The sequence below is a fragment of the Thamnophis elegans genome, chromosome 12 (genome assembly GCF_009769535.1).
Source record: "Thamnophis elegans isolate rThaEle1 chromosome 12, rThaEle1.pri, whole genome shotgun sequence".
Classification (NCBI taxonomy): Eukaryota; Metazoa; Chordata; class Lepidosauria; order Squamata; family Colubridae; genus Thamnophis; species Thamnophis elegans.
Window position 1 is genome coordinate 32,346,628 of NC_045552.1, and position 18,573 is coordinate 32,365,200.

Genomic DNA, 18,573 nt, shown 5'->3' on the forward strand with positions numbered 1-18,573 from the left:
TAACAGTTCTTATCGGGTTTATTGAACAGGTCCAAGGTAAAGCTAAGGCAGAGAAAGAAGAGGAGATCCCTCTTCACAGAAGAGTCAGCGCTTCCGTCTAAACTGAAACTTGTAAATTGCTGGCTGATTTACGGTTTCCTTCTTCAGCTTCACTCTCTCCGTTTTGTCCTGAAATCAAGAAGAAAAGTTTCCCTAAGAAACCTGGTCTACTAAAACCCTGGCCACTGTTTCCAGAGAGGCCCCAAGAGGCAACTGCTTCCCCACAGAATAAAGCACAGGGTCTTCCTGAGCCTGTCCTTCCAGAGGCATCCCTGAAGGACAAAAAGCCTGCAAGGGAGCAGTGGCCACCTCCCACAGCACCCAATAAGGAGCTCTGCTCACCAAGAGATCTTTTCGGGTCTGGAGCTTCTGTGCGATAACAAACATCTTCCGCTCACGCTCGATGCGCTGCCTCAACAGACTGTATTGACTCTTCCTTTGCCGGGCCAACCTCTGGAGATGGAGAAGAGGCCGTTTTTCCACCCAGGTCCTCTCAAAGTGATATAATTTTCAGAGCACGCCCACCTCCCTCCCTGAGGCTGGGCAGAGCTGCCCTCGCACCCAGGTCCTCCCTAAAAAGGCCTTCTGCAACCAGGCTGCCAAGGGAAGCCCTCCAATCATGCAAGTCTGCAGGAAAAGAAGGTTGGGGCAGGACCACCTAATGGAAGTACTCTGAGTCTGCAGCCAAGGGACGCTGCTCTGGCTTTGCAGGAGAACGGGAGGGGCAGGGGCCGGGCTCACCCCAGCAACCAGGCTGCCCATTCCTGCTGCCCCAGCCCAAGCATTCCTGACCACAACCCATCATGGCAGGTGTGAGCTAATTAGCACCATCACTCCGGACATATCCAAACTTGTTCCCCCATAGATGATGATGACTTGAGTCTTCTGGGAGAGGAGAAAACCCACCAGTCTGAACTAGTCTGGGGATGTCAACAATAAGCCAGAGAGAGGGAGGGAGAGCTTATCATCATATGTTGAAGTTCCTTCCCCCTCAGTGGGTCTAGGCAACCTTTGCATGTCCCCACACCGTATCTCCCGTCAGGTCCTACCCAGCCCAAAGGCAGCCTGGTGCAACTCCACTCCAACTTCTGGAGCTACGTTTCCTCCCCTCCAGTTCTACAGTGAACAGCAACAACCCCACATGCAAAGGAATCAGATGCCTTCAGCCCCAAAAGAGGCTCCCCTGGAAGATTAGCCTGAAATCCACAACAGGAGGGAGAATATTTTCACTCTTCTGTAGCTCAGCTGTTCACTCCGGCCGCCCTGCCAACTGGCTTCTGCCAATGGAACAAGAGGCGGCCACCATTTAAAAATTAAATCTGGCAACGGTCCCGTTCACCTGCCACAAGCTCATTGAAGTCCTTTGAAAAGGGTGACTGGCCACTTTTCATCACTTCCCAGCTGCCACTTAAAACACTGGAGTCAGTCACTTCCTTGTGAAGCATGTTTTATGAACAACAAAATACCCAGAGTCTAAGTAGGACTGTCAACACCGTGGAGATCCAGAGAGGACTTTGTCCATCCTGACCTCTTCCTACATGTTGCCCCGTCCAGGAGGAAAGGGTTGAAAGCACACTAGGAAGAGCCTAAACCTTTTCCAATAGAAGGAAGGCGAGTGGCCACTCCGTTTTGGCACACACAACCAAGGTGCCCTGTCCATGCCAATGACTTCAGGTATCTGCACAAATTTGCTCCTCCTCCCCACCCCTCAATGCAAACTGAGCTCAAGAGAAGACTCTAGGAAGGTGAGAAGCTTTAGCAGATCAGACCTGTAACTGTCCATCAGTGGTGATCCCTGAAACTGCGTTTTTCTTCAGGGTTTCAAGAGTTGGCCTGTTGTAGACTCTGCTGACCAGCTCCGGAACAGTGTTCAGATGGAGAGCAACATCAAACCTTTGCACTGAGAAAAGGACAGGGTGGTTTCTCATAATTAGTTGGACCCTCCCTGACTCCCAGCTTACAAACCAATTGAGGCCAGCTTTAGGTTTACAAAGGAAATGTGCTGTGTGAAGGGGAAAAGGCCAAATAGCCAGCCAGAGATACTACTTCACTTAGAAGAGCTGCATCAGAGGGAGGGGAAAAGTTGGTTACATTATTCCTTGGGGGGGGGGGTTTCCCTCCTCTTCTTAAAGAGGCTCACCACCTCAAGAAGCCATTATTCTCTACAAATTTTTGCTAATATCAAAGTCTTGGAAATTTAACCAATCTATTCTAAGTGAATTGCAATTCAGCGAAACTAAAAAAACTTGGTAGTTCTGAGTATTGGTTGAGACAAAACATATAGTGGATATGAAAAGTCGACACACTTCTGTTAAAAGCCAGAATTTTTAAGATGAAAAAATTAGATCAAGATAAATCACTTCAGAACTTTTTCCCTTTAATATAACATATAAGCTGTGCAGTTCAATTGAAAAAAACAATTTTTAGGAGGAAAAAAACAATAAAAAGACACAACAATATGGTTGCTTAAGTGTGCAGGGTTTCTTATAAGTAGGGATTTGGCTGTATTCAGAATTAACCAAACATATTCAAATTTATGGTAAAAAGTACACACCTATCAATTAAAGTGACTCTGATCAAGCCCATATAAAGTTCAGCTGCTCTTGCAGGATTTTTCTGACATTTACTCAATTGCCTCCTAATAAAAGCCATGATCTGCAAAGAGTTTATAAAGCATCAAAAGGATCTCATTATTATAAGGTATCATTGAGAATGGTACAAAACGATGTCCAAGGCATTAGATATACTATAGGATCCAGTGAAGACAGTCATCAACAGGTGGAGAAAATGTAGGATAACAATGACATTACTAAGAACTGGAGGAGCCGAGGTGGTGCAGTGGTTAAATGCAGCACTGCAGACTACTTCAGCTGACTGCAGTTCTGAAGTTCGGCTGTTCAAATCTCACCGGCTCAGGGTTGACTCAGCCTTCCATCCTTCCGAGGTGGGTAAAATGAGGACCCGGATTGTTGGGGGCAATATGCTGACTCTGTAAACCGCTTAGAGAGGGCTGAAAGCCCTATGAAGCGGTATATAAGTCTAACTGCTATTGCTATTTCCCTCCAAAATTGTTGATCCAACATACAGGTGAAACTCAAAAAATTAGAATATTGTGCAAAAGTTATTTATTCCAGTAATGCAACTTAAAAGATGAAATTGCCTCAAAAGGTTATTGCAAAAGAAGTTGGATGTTCTCAAAGTGCTGTATCAAAGCACATTAATAGAAAGTTATGTGGAAGGGAAAAGTGTGGGAGAAAAAGGTGCACAAGCAGCAGGGATGACCGCAGCCTGGAGAGGATTTGTCAGGAAAAGGCCATTCAAAAGCATTGGGGACTTTCACAAGGAGTGGACTGAGGCTGGAGTCAGTGCATCAAGAGTCACCACACAGACGGATCCTGGACATGGGCTTCAAATGTCATATTCCTCTTGTCAAGCCGCTCCTGAACAACGTCAGAAGCGTCTTATCTGGGCTAAAGAAAAACAGACCTGGTCTGTTGCTCAGTGGTCCAAAGTCCTCTTTTCTGATGAGAACAACTTTTGCATCTCATTTGGAAACCAAGGATCCAGAGTATGGAGGAAGAATGGAGAGGCACACACTGCAAGATGCTTGAAGTCCAGTGTGAAGTTTCCACAGTCTGTGTTGATTTGGGGAGCCATGTCATCTGCTGGTGTTGGTCCACTGTGCTTCATTAAGTCCAGGGTCAACGCAGCCGTCTACCAGGAGATTTTGGAGCACTTCATGCTTCCTTCCGCAGACAATCTTTATGGGGATGCTGACTTCATTTTCCAGCAGGATTTGGCACCTGCCCACACTGCCAAAAGCACCAAAACCTGGTTCAATGACCGTGGGATTACTGTGCTTGATTGGCTAGCAAACTTGCCTGACCTGAACCCCGTGGAGAATCTATGGGGCATTGCCAAGAGAAAAATGAGAGACATGAGACCGAACAATGCAGAAGAGCTGAAGGCCACTATTGAAGCATCCTGGTCTTCCATAACACCTCAGCAGTGCCACAGGCTGATAGCTTCCATGCCACGCCTCATTGAGGCAGTAATTGCTGCAAAAGGGGCCCAAACCAGGTACTGAGTACATCTGCATGCTTATACTTTTCAGAGGTCCGATATTGTTCTATGAACAATCCTTGCTTTATTGATTGCATGTAATATTCTAATTTTCTGAGATTGTGGATTTGCGGTTTTCATGAGCTGTAAGCCATAATCATCACAATTATGACAAATCACGGCTTGAACTATCTTCCTTTGCATGTAATGAGTCTATCTCATATATTAGTTTCACCTTTTAAGTTGCATTACTGAAATAAATGAACTTTTTCACGATATTCTAATTTTTCGAGTTTCACCTATACAGCAACATTAAAGGTGATGAAGGAGAGACCAGAAGTATCTCAGCAAGACAGACAGAAAAAACTGTGGGCTCCTGACGTAAATTCTGTCTGACAAACTGATGATGATTGATCTTAGAATCAGAAGTTTCCTGGGGGGAAAGTGAAGAAGGAGCTGCATCTCATTAGACCCAAAGGAATGTAACAGGTTCCTCGTAGGCTATTAAGGTGGGGGCTTCTGGACTAAGCATTTCAGCAGGAGCGGTGTAGGAATGGAATGTGAAATCTGGTAAGAAGATCTAATTAACCAACTAGCATAAATCAGAATCTGGAAAAGGCAAAGAACCTTGTGAATATAAATAATAGTGACAGATAGATTGGGATTTTGGCAGAAAAAAAAGAAGGGGGGAAATTGTGGTTTAAATCATTAAGCCCAAAGAGAACTTCTTGTTTTAAACAAACAGAAATGAGGAAACAGAGAATTGACTAACCCATTGAAATACAAACTTTGAATTTGGATTTGAAAAGATTGTGTCTTTAAAAGAGATTGACAACTGGGAATTCTACAAAGGAATAGGAGGAGGGGAGAAACAAAAGTTAAAAACATAACAAGGAGACTTGCTTTGTTCGAGTTTGTTCTAATTAACATATCTTAAGCAACTCTAATCAATGAGAGGTGGAATGTAACAAGGGGAAAAAAATCAAGAAAAAGCACTATTTTCTCTGCTCATAACTATTTTGTCTGGATTTAAAAATATCAAGCTGTATTGCTGGAAACCATCGAGCTGAAAGAATACAGAGCCATTTGCTGGAGGGAAGAACAAACAATAAAGAAAGTGATGTCTCCCCCTTCTCTTCTCAATTTTGGCTGAATTGAAATATAAGCTAGATCAGAACTACGAATTAAGAAGAAACATGGAATTTAAATTATATTTAACTGTACAACTAACTGTAATCTTGGAACTGGACATTATGGAAAGGTGGGAATTTGAAGTACTACATGAAATTATAAAAATATGCATAAATCATTTAAACTAAATTTAAATAGAATCTTGAAGTTGGAAACTGAGGAGATAGGAACAAGAGGGAGAGGGTAATGAAATGGTGGAAATGGTAGAAAATAAAAAGCAGACAAAAGATTTCACTGGGTTTGACAGTGGCATAGGGAAAATTGAAAAGGGGGGATATGTCCCAACAAAGAAAAGGGAAGAGACAAGAATAGAGAATTGGGATTGTTAGTGATAGGGAAGAATTGGGACTTACTAGGAAAAAATCAGATATTTAGAAATTGTTATGTGGAGAACATAAAGTTGAGGTATGTGATTTACTCTTTTACATGATAATTAAACTGAGTCGCTAACTGATTAAATATGAACCTATTAAACATAAGTTAAAATATATGAAATATAGACACATATAGAATTCTTAAGATGACTTCCTGTGGGAGGAGCCTGTCGCCGAGGAGCTCAACGGAGCCCCTCTTAGAGTTCTGGTCTGTATATCTAATTAAGATCAATAGATATCATCCCTTTCTGGCAGAAAGGGACAGGCAGAAGCTCAGGTGTTAGGATTTATTCGTAGTTCACAGCCCTTTTCCTTTTTTTTTGGGCTGCGAACAGAGAATAGACCCAGCGTAACTGAGCTCTTATCTCCAGCCAGTTCTTCGCAGCTGCCTTTTTGCAGCCCTAGACAGCCGACTCCCACACTCAGGACAATGATAAATTGTTTTTAAGATAATACGAGCGGGTCTCACTTCTGTGATGTGTTTTTTTTTTTTAACTATCTAAACACCAGCCTTGTTCTTCCTTTGAACTTCTCTGCGCAATTGGGATACAAAATGGCGTTTTTACTGTGTTGGTGATTGAAGACGTAATTAACTGGCTTTATTTCCCCGGAGTCTGCTACTCATTAATGAGCAAAATCTACAAATAATTTATGGAGAACTGACCAGCTGAAGACACTGTTTATCTGTCTATTCTCAGATTTTATCTATAATGTCTCCCAGGTCTAAACAGGCAAAAAAATCCTCCCCCCTCGTGCTTAAAGAACTTGTTACCAAATCGCTGCCTTTGTCTCCTACGCCATCTACTGGAGATTCTTTGACACAGGAGCTTCTCTTTCAAATAATTAATGACTTTAGAAAAGAAATTAAAGAATTTGTGTTGGATTTATGCGATAAAATACAGACCAAAATTGCCCAGATAAATGCGAATATGTTTGAAGTCACGTCTACTTTAACAGATTATATTGAAGAAATGGAGACGAAATTGGAAACTTTGGAGGGGGCCAATTTTAATTTGACTTCTAATATCCAAGCATTACAACAAGAGATTACAGATACTCAAACACAACTTACAATGATAAATTATAACAGAAAGGCGTCTGCAATAAGAGTTAGAGGACTGCCCGAAAAGAAAGGAGAGAACTTGAAACAGACGTTTGTAGAAGCTTTCAGCCAAGCGGTGGGAGGTCCGGGACTCAATTTTGATTGGAATATTCGAAAAATCTATCGCCAGAATTCGCGTGTAGCAGAGCAACGACAGCTTCCAAGAGACATAATTATATACTTTTTCACAAGAGAATCCAGAAATGCGATTACTCAAAAATTTTACAATAACAGGCTCCGAATCGATGGCCATGATTTGTTTGTCTTTAAAGAGATCCCGCTCCAGATGCTGCAAGCAAGGAGAGGTTATACTTTTTTAACCCAAGAACTTAGAAATCGTCAAATAAAGTATAAATGGGAAGCTCCAGTTGGAATCACAGTTACATTTGAAAATCAAAGATTTCGTATTAATTCTGTTTCGGAAGCTCGGGACTTTTATTATAAAACTCTGAAGGCGGGGCTTCTTGACTCACTTGGAAACGCGGAAGGACAAGGTGAAGGAAAGATAAGCAGCAAGTCACTTGGTTACAAGAAGGAGGGAGTTGTTCTCCCCCTACTGGAGAGGCAGAAGAGCGGAAACTGAGGATTCAGTCATATTTTCAAAGCAGCGGGACACGTGGTTATAAGGCAGAGGGTTGCCTTTTCTTTCCGGAAGGGCAGAAGAGTAAAGAATATAGACCCAGCGACGTCTTTAAAATACTTTCTAAGCTTTTGGACTGATTAAAACTTTAGGATTTCTGTTTGGTATGAAATGGTAAAGCTGTGTACTGATGAGGAATGGAAAGAAGCATTGCTTATTCTAGACAGATATTATACGGGACTTTTACAAGACTTATTTGAATTTCAATCCAAACTGCGCATGAAGTGTTTTCTGTGAGGAAAGTGGGGACTAAGATTTATTTGAATTGCGGTTTGGGATGAATGGAGTTGGGAAGAGTGGGGCAGAAAGGAAGGTGGAGCGGGATATTGATGAAGGGATCTTGGGATTGAACGAACTGGTATGGATTTTGGGCACACATTTTACGAATTTACATGTCTGAAGTATAACATAAAAAGCTCAGGATTTTAAAGTGAAGAGCGAGATCCTAATCTTATGCAATTTGGGCTTGGGAGGAATGGAGACGTGAAACGAAGGATAGGAAGATGAGTAGCGAAAGTATGAAGATAAATTGATTTTTGTATAAACTAATATTTGAATATAAGGTTAAGAAAGGCTATCTGGAGAGTCTACAGGAAGATGGGGGTAAATATCAAAGAAGTAAGGGACGAGGACAAAATATAAATGGAATGATTCACACTGTTTAAATTTTAAGAATGATGGGAGGCTGAGCATAATGCAAAAGATTTTTCAATTTTTTTTATTTACTTTTTTGTTTTTGTTTTTTTTCTTTTTCGGAGTGTTCTTTTTATTTTATTTTCATTATTATTGTTAATAAGATATTTTGAAGGTGAATGGTACTGAACTGTGCCGGGTGTGTGACCTGGGAAGTCGGAGGGGGTTAGGGAGGGGGGTTCATTGGGGGTGGGTGGGTGGGTGGAGATATAGTTTCAATATATAGAATAAGAAGAATACACTTGTATACTGTTGTTCCTTATCTTTTCTTTTTATTTTTCTCTTTTTTTTTTTCTTATTGCTTTTTTCCTTTCTTTTTTCTTTTTGGCGTAAGGAATAGAGAAATGCACCATAGTGAGAAGTAGAGGAAAGGAAGAGGGAGAAGTAAGGAGGGAGGAAGAGGGGAATGTAAGGAGGATGAGAGGGGAAGGAGGGTGAGGAAGGCGAGAAAGGAAGATAGGAGGGGAAAGGGAAGTAGGAGGGGTGATCGTTGGAGGGAGAAAGGAAAGTTGGAGGGGGAGAAGAAGGGGTGTATGAAAGCGATAGGTTGGGTTTATGAGTTGTGTTTAGGTTGGGTTTTTTTTTTTCTTACTATTATATTATTATTATTGCAAATATCCCGTATATAAGTGAATGTACAAAATTGAAAATGAATAAAACATTTAATACAGAATTCTTAAGATGAACAAAAGTGAGGTGTGCTTGTTATTTTACATAGCAGACCAACGGAATTGTAATGAACATTGAACAGCAAGGATTGTTATTTAAAGACAATTACATGTAAGCTAAATTAAGATATGGAAAAATGGAGGGGGAACATGAAACATATTTATAATGGAAAATTATTAAGATTATAAAGACAGAATTAAAACCTTGGGGTCGTATAATGATGTATAACTATACAATATTATGATGAGAATAGCTGGGACTTGTAACCAGGTCCACATTCCGGCCAAAAAATTGGGGGGTGGGGTGTAAAAATATAATTGCTTTTTTCTCTTTCAAAAAAAGGAGGATATATTTTAAAATTAAAAATGTTTATTGAAATGAAATTATAAATACCATCAACATAAAATGGAGCTTACTCAGAGGTTGAAATACACCATTTAAATGAGATGAAGAGTGTGGGAGACAGGTAAAGGGAAGGAGAGAGGGTTAGGAGAGAGGGGAAGTGGGGGGAAGAGGACAAGAGAAAGAAGGAGTGGAAAGGATGAGAAGGTGAGAGGAAGGGAAGGAGAGAAGAGAAAAATGACAGAGGGAAGAAAGGAGGTAGGGAGGAGGAGAGAGGGAGAAGAAATGATGGACAGGGTACAAATATGGTGCATGGAGAGCAGAAGATCCAATAATCATTCTTGGGGGTTGATGGTTAGACCAATTGATGTAAATATTTAATAATAATGTTGGTTATGTAAGAGTATACATGTGGTTATTTGTTATGAAAATGAAAAAAAATACTTTTAAAAACATTAAAAGTGATGCAGGAATTTCTGGCAAGTACTAATTACTTCCTACATGTGGCAAGAAACACCTGTATTTTTCATATATCTATGCTGTGTAGTGGGGTGGCATGGCAACTTTTTCTTACAAAGAAAAACATCCAAGCCCAGCTAGATTTTGCAAAAAAAACTACATCAAGTCTTACAAAATCATGTGGGAAAATGTGTTATGTTCTGATGAAACCAAGTTCAACTTTTTCACCATAATTCCAAAATATATATTTGGTGCTAAAACAATACTACGAATCATCAAAAGTATACTACAACCCAGCAAAGCATGGTTGGTGGCACCATTTTGTTTTGGAGCTGCTTTTCTTCAGCTGGAAGTGGGGCTTTATCAAGTGCAAGGAAAGAACAATTTCAAACCTCTGCAAAAATGCTGAAGATGAAGAGGAATTTCATCTTTCAACACAATGACCAAAAGCATATCTACAAATCAACAAAAGAATGGCTTTACCAGAAGATCAAAGTTTTGAAATGGCTCAGCTAGAGTCCAGACATGAATCCAATTAAAAATGTGTAGGGTGGCTGAGAAGGGCTGTGCACAGGAGATTCCCTCACAATCTGTCAAATTTGGGGCGCTTTTGCAAGGAAGATTCCCAAGGCAAGATATACCATGTTCCTACCCCAAAAGACTGAATGCTGTCATAAAATCAAAAGGTACTTCAACAAAATATTAGTTTAAGGGTTTGTACATTTATGCAACCATATATACATTTTTCTTCCTAAAATATTTATTTTTCAATTGCACTGTATGTTATGTTAAAGGTAGAAAAAAAAATCTGAAGTGAACTATCTTGGTCTAATTTTTTTTGCATCTCAAAAATGGTGTTTTAACAGGGATGCATTGACTCTTTATATCCATCGTATTTGCCCTTTTGTCTCTGTCAAAACTCAGAACTAGCAAGTTTTTCAAATTGGCTGAATTACAACTCACCTAGAACATATTGGTGAAATTTCCAAGATCTAAGATATTTGTCTCATAGAAAAACCACACCTGTTTCCCCTTTTGTGTACATCTCTAGTTTTCACCTCAGCTAGTCTTTATAATAATTAATATTGGATTTGGAGTTTTTTTCCTCCCCACCATCTTTCCATTTTTCTTTGTTATATCTTTGTAGATTGCAAGCTCAAGAACAGGAACCATCATATTGATATTTGTAAGTCACTCTGTGAGAATTGGAGATTGGAATTTAAAAAATGTTAACAAATTATGATTTTGTTGCAATTCAGTCGCCTGTTGGGAAACATTTCACAGAAAAGGGTTGTTTTATTTTTAAGCAGCATCAACAAAGGAAACCTCCTCCCTTTCATTCAGTCTTCTACCAGAAAGTCAAAGTCCAATTAGGCAGGCTTCTCTGCCCCCTTGATTTTCCATACCCAGTTAGTGGCAGTCCCACCACCTGTTTACCTTCCTTCTTGGTGTCAAAAAAAAACAGGTGCTTATTTGGCTGCTTCCCCTCTGCTTCCAGTAGGTGGAGCCCCGACTTCAGCTGCTCGATTTTCTGCTCGGTAAAAAGATGCAGGCACAGAATCAACAACTGAAGACTTGGTCAGCTGCCTCCCCCCACCCCCCAGCACAACTCTGAGGTCAGGCAACATTTCCCTCCCCCACACCCCAAAAGAGCATTGCTAGGACAGAATTTTGGAGGCCTGTTAGATCCACTAGGGTCCAAGCAAGGCCAACCACTGGAGAGGACCTCAGTGCCATAGGCTCCTTGTGGGTTTCCTCCAACAAGCAGAGAGTGGAATGGCCTGAAGACCTTACCAGCACCGGCGGAAGGGGGAGACAAGGGTTCCCTCTCCCTAAAGATAGCGGATTATGAGATAATGTCAGGTGGGACAGAAGCAGCCTCTGCATGCGCAGGGGGTCAGGACAAGAAAAGATACCCAAAGGTGCTTTTTCAAGAGGCAACTGGGCTTTCTGGACCAGAAAGTCCAGCTGCCTTTTGAAAAGAGCACCTTTGGGGCAACCATGACCTGGGATGACTGAGAATCATCTCCACAGTCATCGACCAGCAGGGGAATCTTCTGACCTTGACCTCGGCTGCTCGCTTCATCTCCACGTACTTCAGGTCCTGGGTCTTCAACAACTTCTGCTGCTCAGGCGTGGATTCGGCTTCCTGCTGGCTGATCACGTGCACTCCGTCCTGCGGGCGAGGCAAGAAGCGTCGTGTTCCCAGGGGAAGGAGGGCGGCCCCTCAAAGCAGGGAACGGGCACCGAGGCCATCACTTTGGCCACTGCCCTGCAAGCTAAGCCGGGAGGCCCGCAGGGAAATGGGGAAGGGAAAGGCAGGCCCGGGCGGAAGAGCGACGGGACCACCCAGCCGGCCACCAACCCTCCGCCGCAGACGCGCCGGCCCCACCTGCAGCGGCGCGCGGGTCATCCGGAAGTAGAACTCGTCCGGGTTCTTCTCCTGTGCCCGGCGGCGCAGCGCCCGCAACGCATCTCGCTTCTTGTGGAAGTCGCTGCGGGGAAAGGAGCTGAGTCAGGAACCCAGGGAGACGCCGACACCACCCCGGGTGAGGAAAGCCAAGGCGCCCCCCTCCACGCCCCTCCCCCAAGAGGCCCTTCTACTCACGCGGCGCGCAGCCGGTAGTCCGCCTTCTTCTCGAGCAGCCCCAGGGCCTTGCGCGAGGCGAGCTGAGGAGAAACACGCAATCAGAGGGTGGGGGGAAGGGAAGAGGGCCCCGCCCGCGGCCTTCCCTCTCGCACCCCCAGCGCCAGCTCGGAGCCAACCTGGCCACGCTCGAGGTGCTGCCGCTGCCGCGACTTGGCCGCCTTCGTGAACGCCGCCATGGCTCCCGGTTCCGTAGAAGGGCCCGCCCCTTCCGCTTGGCGCAGACCCGATAGGCGAGACGCCCCGCCCCCGGCCAGAGCTCCCTCGCGCGCCCCCAATCTGTTCGGCTGGGGCGCGCCTCTGGCTCTGAAGCCCGCCCCCCACGCGCGGCGGCAGCGGCGGCCCCGCCGATGCGCTCCTAGGCCCCGCCTCGGGGGGGGGTGCAAGGCGGGCGGCTCCCGTGGCTGTGCGGACTCGGCGGGCTGCCTCCCACCGGCCCCGTGGCGCGCCGGACCGCTGTTGGTAAGAGCGGGCGAGGGGCGCCGGCGGGGTGTTCCCGGCCGCTGCAGATGCGGGTCAGCGGCGAGTGCGGGGGGGGGGCGATCGGGGGGGGGATCCGTTCCTTTGTTTCAGGCTTCCCCTCCTGGACAGGCGCGGGGCGGCTGCCGGTGGGGCTCGGGTGGATCGTTGGGGAAGGAAAGTGCCTGGCGGAAGTGCGACTGGGGAGGCGCGGGCTGGCTGCCTGGCTGGCTGATGGAGCCTCCCGAAGTGTGGGAAGCAGTCCTCTCGGCGCCTCGAGGAGCTTTTTGCATGGAGCCGATCTCTTTTGGCGGGGCGGGGCTCCTGGCCTGGGACCCCAGCAGCCTCGCCGGCTTTCGCAGGGAGTCACCGGGAGCGGAGCACGGCCGCTACTCTGCCCGAGGTCTTCGGAGCGGGCGAGGCTCGTGGACTGGGGGATGGGTGGGTGGGCGGTAACGGCCGCTCTGCCCTCGGGACGCCCTTCTCGGGGCACCCGGTTTATTCTCAGGAAATCCCCGTTGCTGGTCTGCAGGGGGATGGAGCAGATTCTTTGGAGCAGTTATCCTCTCCCTCCAGCGCAAGTGACACCCCCCCCCTTAGCGAGGGATCTTGTCCCACCGCCCCCGCAAGGATTAGAGCCCTCATGGAAGCGGTTGGTACAAAGGGATGGCAGGGCTGGTTCCTGGCAGAGGTGCACAAGTTGGTAACCGTCCCATGGCTCTGGGCTGGGGTGTCTGCTTAGGGTTCCACCCGCTACCAGCAATCCTGCTGCCATCTCTTCATATCTCCTGGACCTAATCCCCACCCCGTCCACTTTGGCTTCTTTCTTCTTCCTTCCGTTTGAAAACTGCAGCTGAAACTGGCATAAGCAAGTGCCCAGTCAGCCTGCCCTCTCTGTAAAAGGTGCCGTCTGTCTTGGTCACAGCGCACTGATAGCATTCAGGGGGAGACTTCCTTATCAAAGAGAAGTCAGGACTAAGAGGCTGAGCCCGCAAAGAATGGGGCCCATCTTGCCCTGGAGATGCCCACTTACCAGATGAGGCATTGTGCTGTCTGTTCCTTTGCCGTTTGTATCGGCAAAGAGCAGCAGTTCTGTGAAAAGATAATTTGGGGGGGAGGCTCATTGTCATTTTTGAAAATGAAAAGTTCGCACTAGGAGAAAAAGATGGAATTATAATACTTGACTTCAAAGCATTTGCATAGTGTTTTTGTGTTGTGATATGTGGGTGTGTTAAGATCCTGACGAGGGTCCCTCTCCAGGATGTGGTTTTGGCAGTGGCTTTTCATTGGGAAGCAGGAGGGCTTCCAGCTTCAGGAGGATTTTAGTTGAAGACTTCAGTTCCAGACACTAGCTGTTGCTCAGAGGGTGGAGATGTTCTTGTCGGGGTGCTGTGCCATTAAGCTCGCTGGGTCAGCATAAGCTTAGTGCCAATAGCATCAACCCATGATGATGGGAGACTATTTGATTTCCTCCTACCACATGCTTTCTACATGGAGTGGTATTTGCAGGATTGAATACAATTTGGTGTCCAGAATCCGTCTTCAGAGGGATCTCAGTAGACTTGATACTGGACCCTATCCGATGATATACAGTCTAGTGGTGAGGAAATGTGGCATTCTGCACTTAAATAGGGAAAACCGGAAACACAGTAAGGGACATGTGTGTGTGTGGTGCAAAGACCTGAGTATCCTAGGACACCGCAGATTAAGCCAGCAGTGCATCCACTGTAAGCTTGAGATGCATTAACAAAGGGTTGAAGGAGTAGCTCTACTCTATGTTGAGCTGCTCAGGCAGCACCAAGAAGAGTTCTGGCCGCTACAATACCATATAGGCTTTCTATATATTGGATAATTTGTGACTACTGAATAATGCTTTGATCTACCCATATTCACATTAGCAAAATGAATAATTCGCCTCCTGCCTGCTTGGCCAGCTCTCATTTCAGAGTGCCCAGTTTTACAACAGCCTCATGCAATGTACCCTAAAAAACATCTGATGCCTCGGGAAAGGTTGGAGATTTCATAAGTGTTTTTCCACTGCAGCCAGAGTGGGGGCCAATCATATTTGGGATGGGGGAATAAACCTAAACAATCAGCTCTAGTGGCCCATTGCCTTGTACTTTGGTTACTGCGAAATAGGTGTTGCGAGAGCTGCTGAAGTCTCTGGCCAAAGAAAATGGCAATCTGGCTGGGAATTGGAGTGCAGCATCTATTGAATCAGATCTCTGCTATTCCTGAAGCATCAGGCTCTTTCTGTGGGGCCATGTTGCATTCCGTAGGGGAGTCATCCCCAGGACCAGTGCCAAGGAGCAGCCAGCCTGGAGACGGACTTGGCTGTGAGGCACTGCTAAGACTAACAGCCTCTTGTTGCTGGCTTTCAAAGCAGAAAAGCCAGCTCAAACCCACAGCCTCCTGCATGGCCTCTGTAGCACCTTGAGATGCCTCCCCTCACCTCCTCATTCTCTGGCCAAAATGCAAAAAGCTTTCTGAACTGCCATGGCAGCTCAAAGCCTGGCCGGCTCTTTCCAAACCTAAAGCGTGGGACTGCAGTGCGGGTACAAGTTTATGATGCTCTCTTGCCTTGTCAGTGCTTAGGATGAAGACTGGTCCCTTTTTTTGCTGCTGCTGCTGCTGAAAGATTTTCCTTGCTGAGAGTTGGCTTCAGAAAAACACCCTTGTTCTGCTTCTGTTATCCATTCCACCCAAAGGGCCATGTCCTTCCAGCTGGGGCAGAAGAAGTAGGGGCAAATATTTTCCTAGATTCCCCTGCGGAGATGTGGTTGCAAAACCTCCCACAGTGTTTGGGTCAGTGACTCTGGAGGTGTGAATCATGGTCTCCCTTCTGCTTCTACATGCTGAGGGACCTGAAAGTGGCTCTTGAGATCCAGGGTGGATTGCAAGCCCATGCAAATGAATGGGCTGCTCTTTCCCCTCCCTCTCTGTTTCTTTGGTGCAAAAATCATCTAAACTCTCACATACCTTGAGTTACATCATAAAGCATTAGGAAATTGTGGTGTGATTCTAGGAGATGGGGTCTGGGGCAACCCATCAATCCTTTCTCCAGACACTCCCCTCATTCCCGAGGCACCTGGCTTTCAACACCTGGATTTGCAACAGCAGTAACCATAGACGTCTGGTTTTAAAGAATTCTCTTGCATTTATCCCACACTGGTTTGCCAACCAGGTATAATTCAAGATCACCCAATGAAGCAGAAAGTTTATATCAACTGAATAGTGACCGAAAGGGCAGGCTTGGCAGAAGTACAGAAAAGTCTTCTGAGCTTGGAGTTTCTCCCACCCAGACAGAGCCCCTGAGGTTACAGCATGTGTGGCAGAGACAGCAACCTCTCCAGAGCCCCTTCTTTTGAGCCTTCTGGGGTTGGGATCCCTGTTGAGGCTGCTGAAGAAGCCACTGTATCCACCAATTCACCCACAGCCCATGGCAGGTTGACTCAATGGTCTGGAATTTTCTCTTTCCAGATCTTTTCACCCCACCTCCCCCACTGCCAGCCTGCCTTCCCAGAGAAACCACTTCTTTTGTTGTCAGATGAAGCCATTCCTTCTGTGAGCTGGAGAGATTCCCATGCAGAAGCCAAGCTCTTGCTCAGAGAGGCCTGGCAATGTGGTTTCCCTTTTCTCCCTTTCATTTCACAATCTCACAGAGGCCAGTGTGAGTCTTAAGCTCTCGAAGGCAGCTCCCTACATCTTCTGGTTCCTAGGTGAGGAATGGGGCTCTGTGCTTGCTTTGTGCTGTATCTGCTGCCCTCCTGGGCGCCAGGCTCCGCTGGGCCTTAGGCAGCCTCCTGGCCTGGATCCCCACCAGGGGTGTGTAAATATGTCAGGCAAATGGAGATCATCTTGACAGTCTTGATTGTGCCAGGGATCTACATCAGCTGTCCCACGAGAGTGCTGGGAATGTGCTCTTTTCCTTTTGCAGCACTGGATTTCCCAAAGGTCCCTGACTAAGCAACATGAAAAGGGGGGAAAAACAGATTTAAGTCATGTTGCATTTGTATGCCAAGAGCGAAGTCTAAAGCTTCCAATGCTGACCAACTTCCTGTGCATGGCTAAGTTGGAAGAAAGTGTGGGTTGCAGGGTGAAGAATGCAACTGCTTTCTTTTGGGCAGCCCAGAGCCTCAGATGCACAACACTTACCCAAAGGCTTCGTCCTCTTTTAGCAAAATGCATGGGAGCTGCAAGGAGCCACAAGGGAGTCTCTGCAGGGATCCCCTTGTCAGGGAGTCAAGGCATCCGGGAGAACCCACTTAAACCAACTGAACATGAACTTTTAGGGAGCAGCCCTCTAGCTGCAGTGGAGCCACTCCTCAAGACACTCCTTTTCTTTGTGTCTGGGGGATGCTCCCTCTCCCAGGGTGCTGTATTTGCCAAAAGCAGCTGCTGGCTTGAATCCTCTGCTCTCTTTCCTGGTTTCACTAATGCCCAGCATCTCTCAGACTAAAAATACCAGTTCAGATTAGAAGATATTCAGTCCTTCTGTGGTGGCCTATCATCATATGGGTGCCTGGAGGGTCCAAAGCAGCTGGCCAAGGCCTGCTGTCTTCCCATGCTGGAGCTGCCCTTTCCCACCTGCTCTCTCTGTCATCAGCACATGCCTCTCTGTTCTTTCCCAGGCTGTGCAGCAACCAAAATAGGCTTGGGGATTGTCACAGACAGCTCTGTTACTCTATTGCCTTTGTGTGCCAACCGTGTATTGATTCTGCTCCTTTATGCTACATTTGGAAAGGAATTAGGGTGATCATTGGATGGTGTAACTATGTGGGAAGGGGGAGGAGATCACCACCTTGCATAAAAAAATGACTGGGAGAAGTTTTCAGGAGGATCTGCCCTTCCTTCTCCATACAAAGCTGAGCCTCCCCATGCATCTGTGGCCCCCATTTGGTTCACCCTTCTCTTCTCTCAATCAGCTACTGGAGAAAAAAACAGGAGCCAAGATAGAATTCAAAAGCAGATGTATTCTATGCAATCTATTCACCAGGATCAAATAAACTAATAGTCAATGCAAATTGGCACCAGATAAGAGTCTCTGGACTATAAGGACTCCAGACTGATGATGCATTTGGCCCCACCCTCAGGCTCAGCCTGGTCATCTCCTATAGAGCCACCTTTCAAGAAGAGCCCTAAATGGGATCCTTCCTTAAAGCCACCTCTTATCATGCTTTAATGCCTGCTCTTTGCCTCTTTTCTCGGCAACTCCATACTAAAGTTTGGTGGAAAATGTATGTGCTGTGTATCAGTTGGGAGCTGCCAAAACGTCTCTTTCTCTTCACTTTCAGAGAGAGATTTATATTGTTATACCTGTCTGTATTTTAAAGAGCAGTTGGAGGAAAAACTACAAGAATTTACATCAGACACCAGTATACCCACACCCTTGTTTAGAATGGTAGGCATTTAGTTCAGTAGTTTTGAGCATTGCAACTTACCTCATGTTGTGTGTCAGTCAAAAAAATGTCCTGCACCATTGTAGTGACCAAGAAGCAGGTTTGCACTTCTGCTTTAGACAGTGCATTCTTGTGCTTTATGACATTTGCCTAAACACCCTGACCCAATTTTGCAAAGAAGATGAAAACTGCTTGAATGCCTGGCTCCTTTTTGAACCACTGTTTTGCAGCAACTGCAGAGGGTATTGCTACTTTATGGAGTGTTTGATACAGAGTCCAAAAGTTACCAACGGCTCTGGGGCTCAAATTGCCACTGCTCTTTCAGCCTCTTATTTGGAAAGCTCTGAAGCTGACTTGCCAGCTGTCAAAAGTCAGGACTAATTTGGATATGACTCCAGTTGAATCCCAAGCACGGCAGCACTTTCCAATCAGAGGGAAGCCTTTTCTGATAGCTGAAGAGGAGAAAGAAGGGGGAAGATTAGCTGGGCTGGGATAAA

The 18,573-nt window shown here is 45.7% G+C and overlaps 2 protein-coding genes across 3 annotated transcripts in view; one reads left to right on the forward strand and one right to left on the reverse strand.

Annotated features, from left to right (window-relative positions):
• On the reverse strand, positions 1 to 12,447 carry UTP11 (UTP11 small subunit processome component). Its single transcript, XM_032227378.1, has 8 exons — positions 12,338 to 12,447; positions 12,180 to 12,241; positions 11,964 to 12,066; positions 11,634 to 11,747; positions 11,009 to 11,102; positions 1,809 to 1,939; positions 382 to 492; positions 1 to 168 (listed from the first exon to the last, which is right to left on the reverse strand). The coding sequence occupies exons 1-8, from the start codon at positions 12,395 to 12,397 to the stop codon at positions 85 to 87; spliced, it is 759 nt and encodes a 252-aa protein (XP_032083269.1). The 5' UTR covers positions 12,398 to 12,447; the 3' UTR covers positions 1 to 84.
• The window catches only part of FHL3 (four and a half LIM domains 3), a 24,100-nt gene continuing 17,575 nt past the window's right edge, over positions 12,049 to 18,573 (forward strand). Inside the window, exon 1 of one of the 2 annotated variants that reach the window (XM_032227377.1) lies at positions 12,049 to 12,120. The gene's annotated coding sequence lies outside the window, so the exon portion shown is untranslated. Of the gene's footprint in view, positions 12,121 to 12,471; positions 12,681 to 18,573 lie in introns of those variants that run through there. The other variant, XM_032227376.1, reaches the window with a different exon arrangement.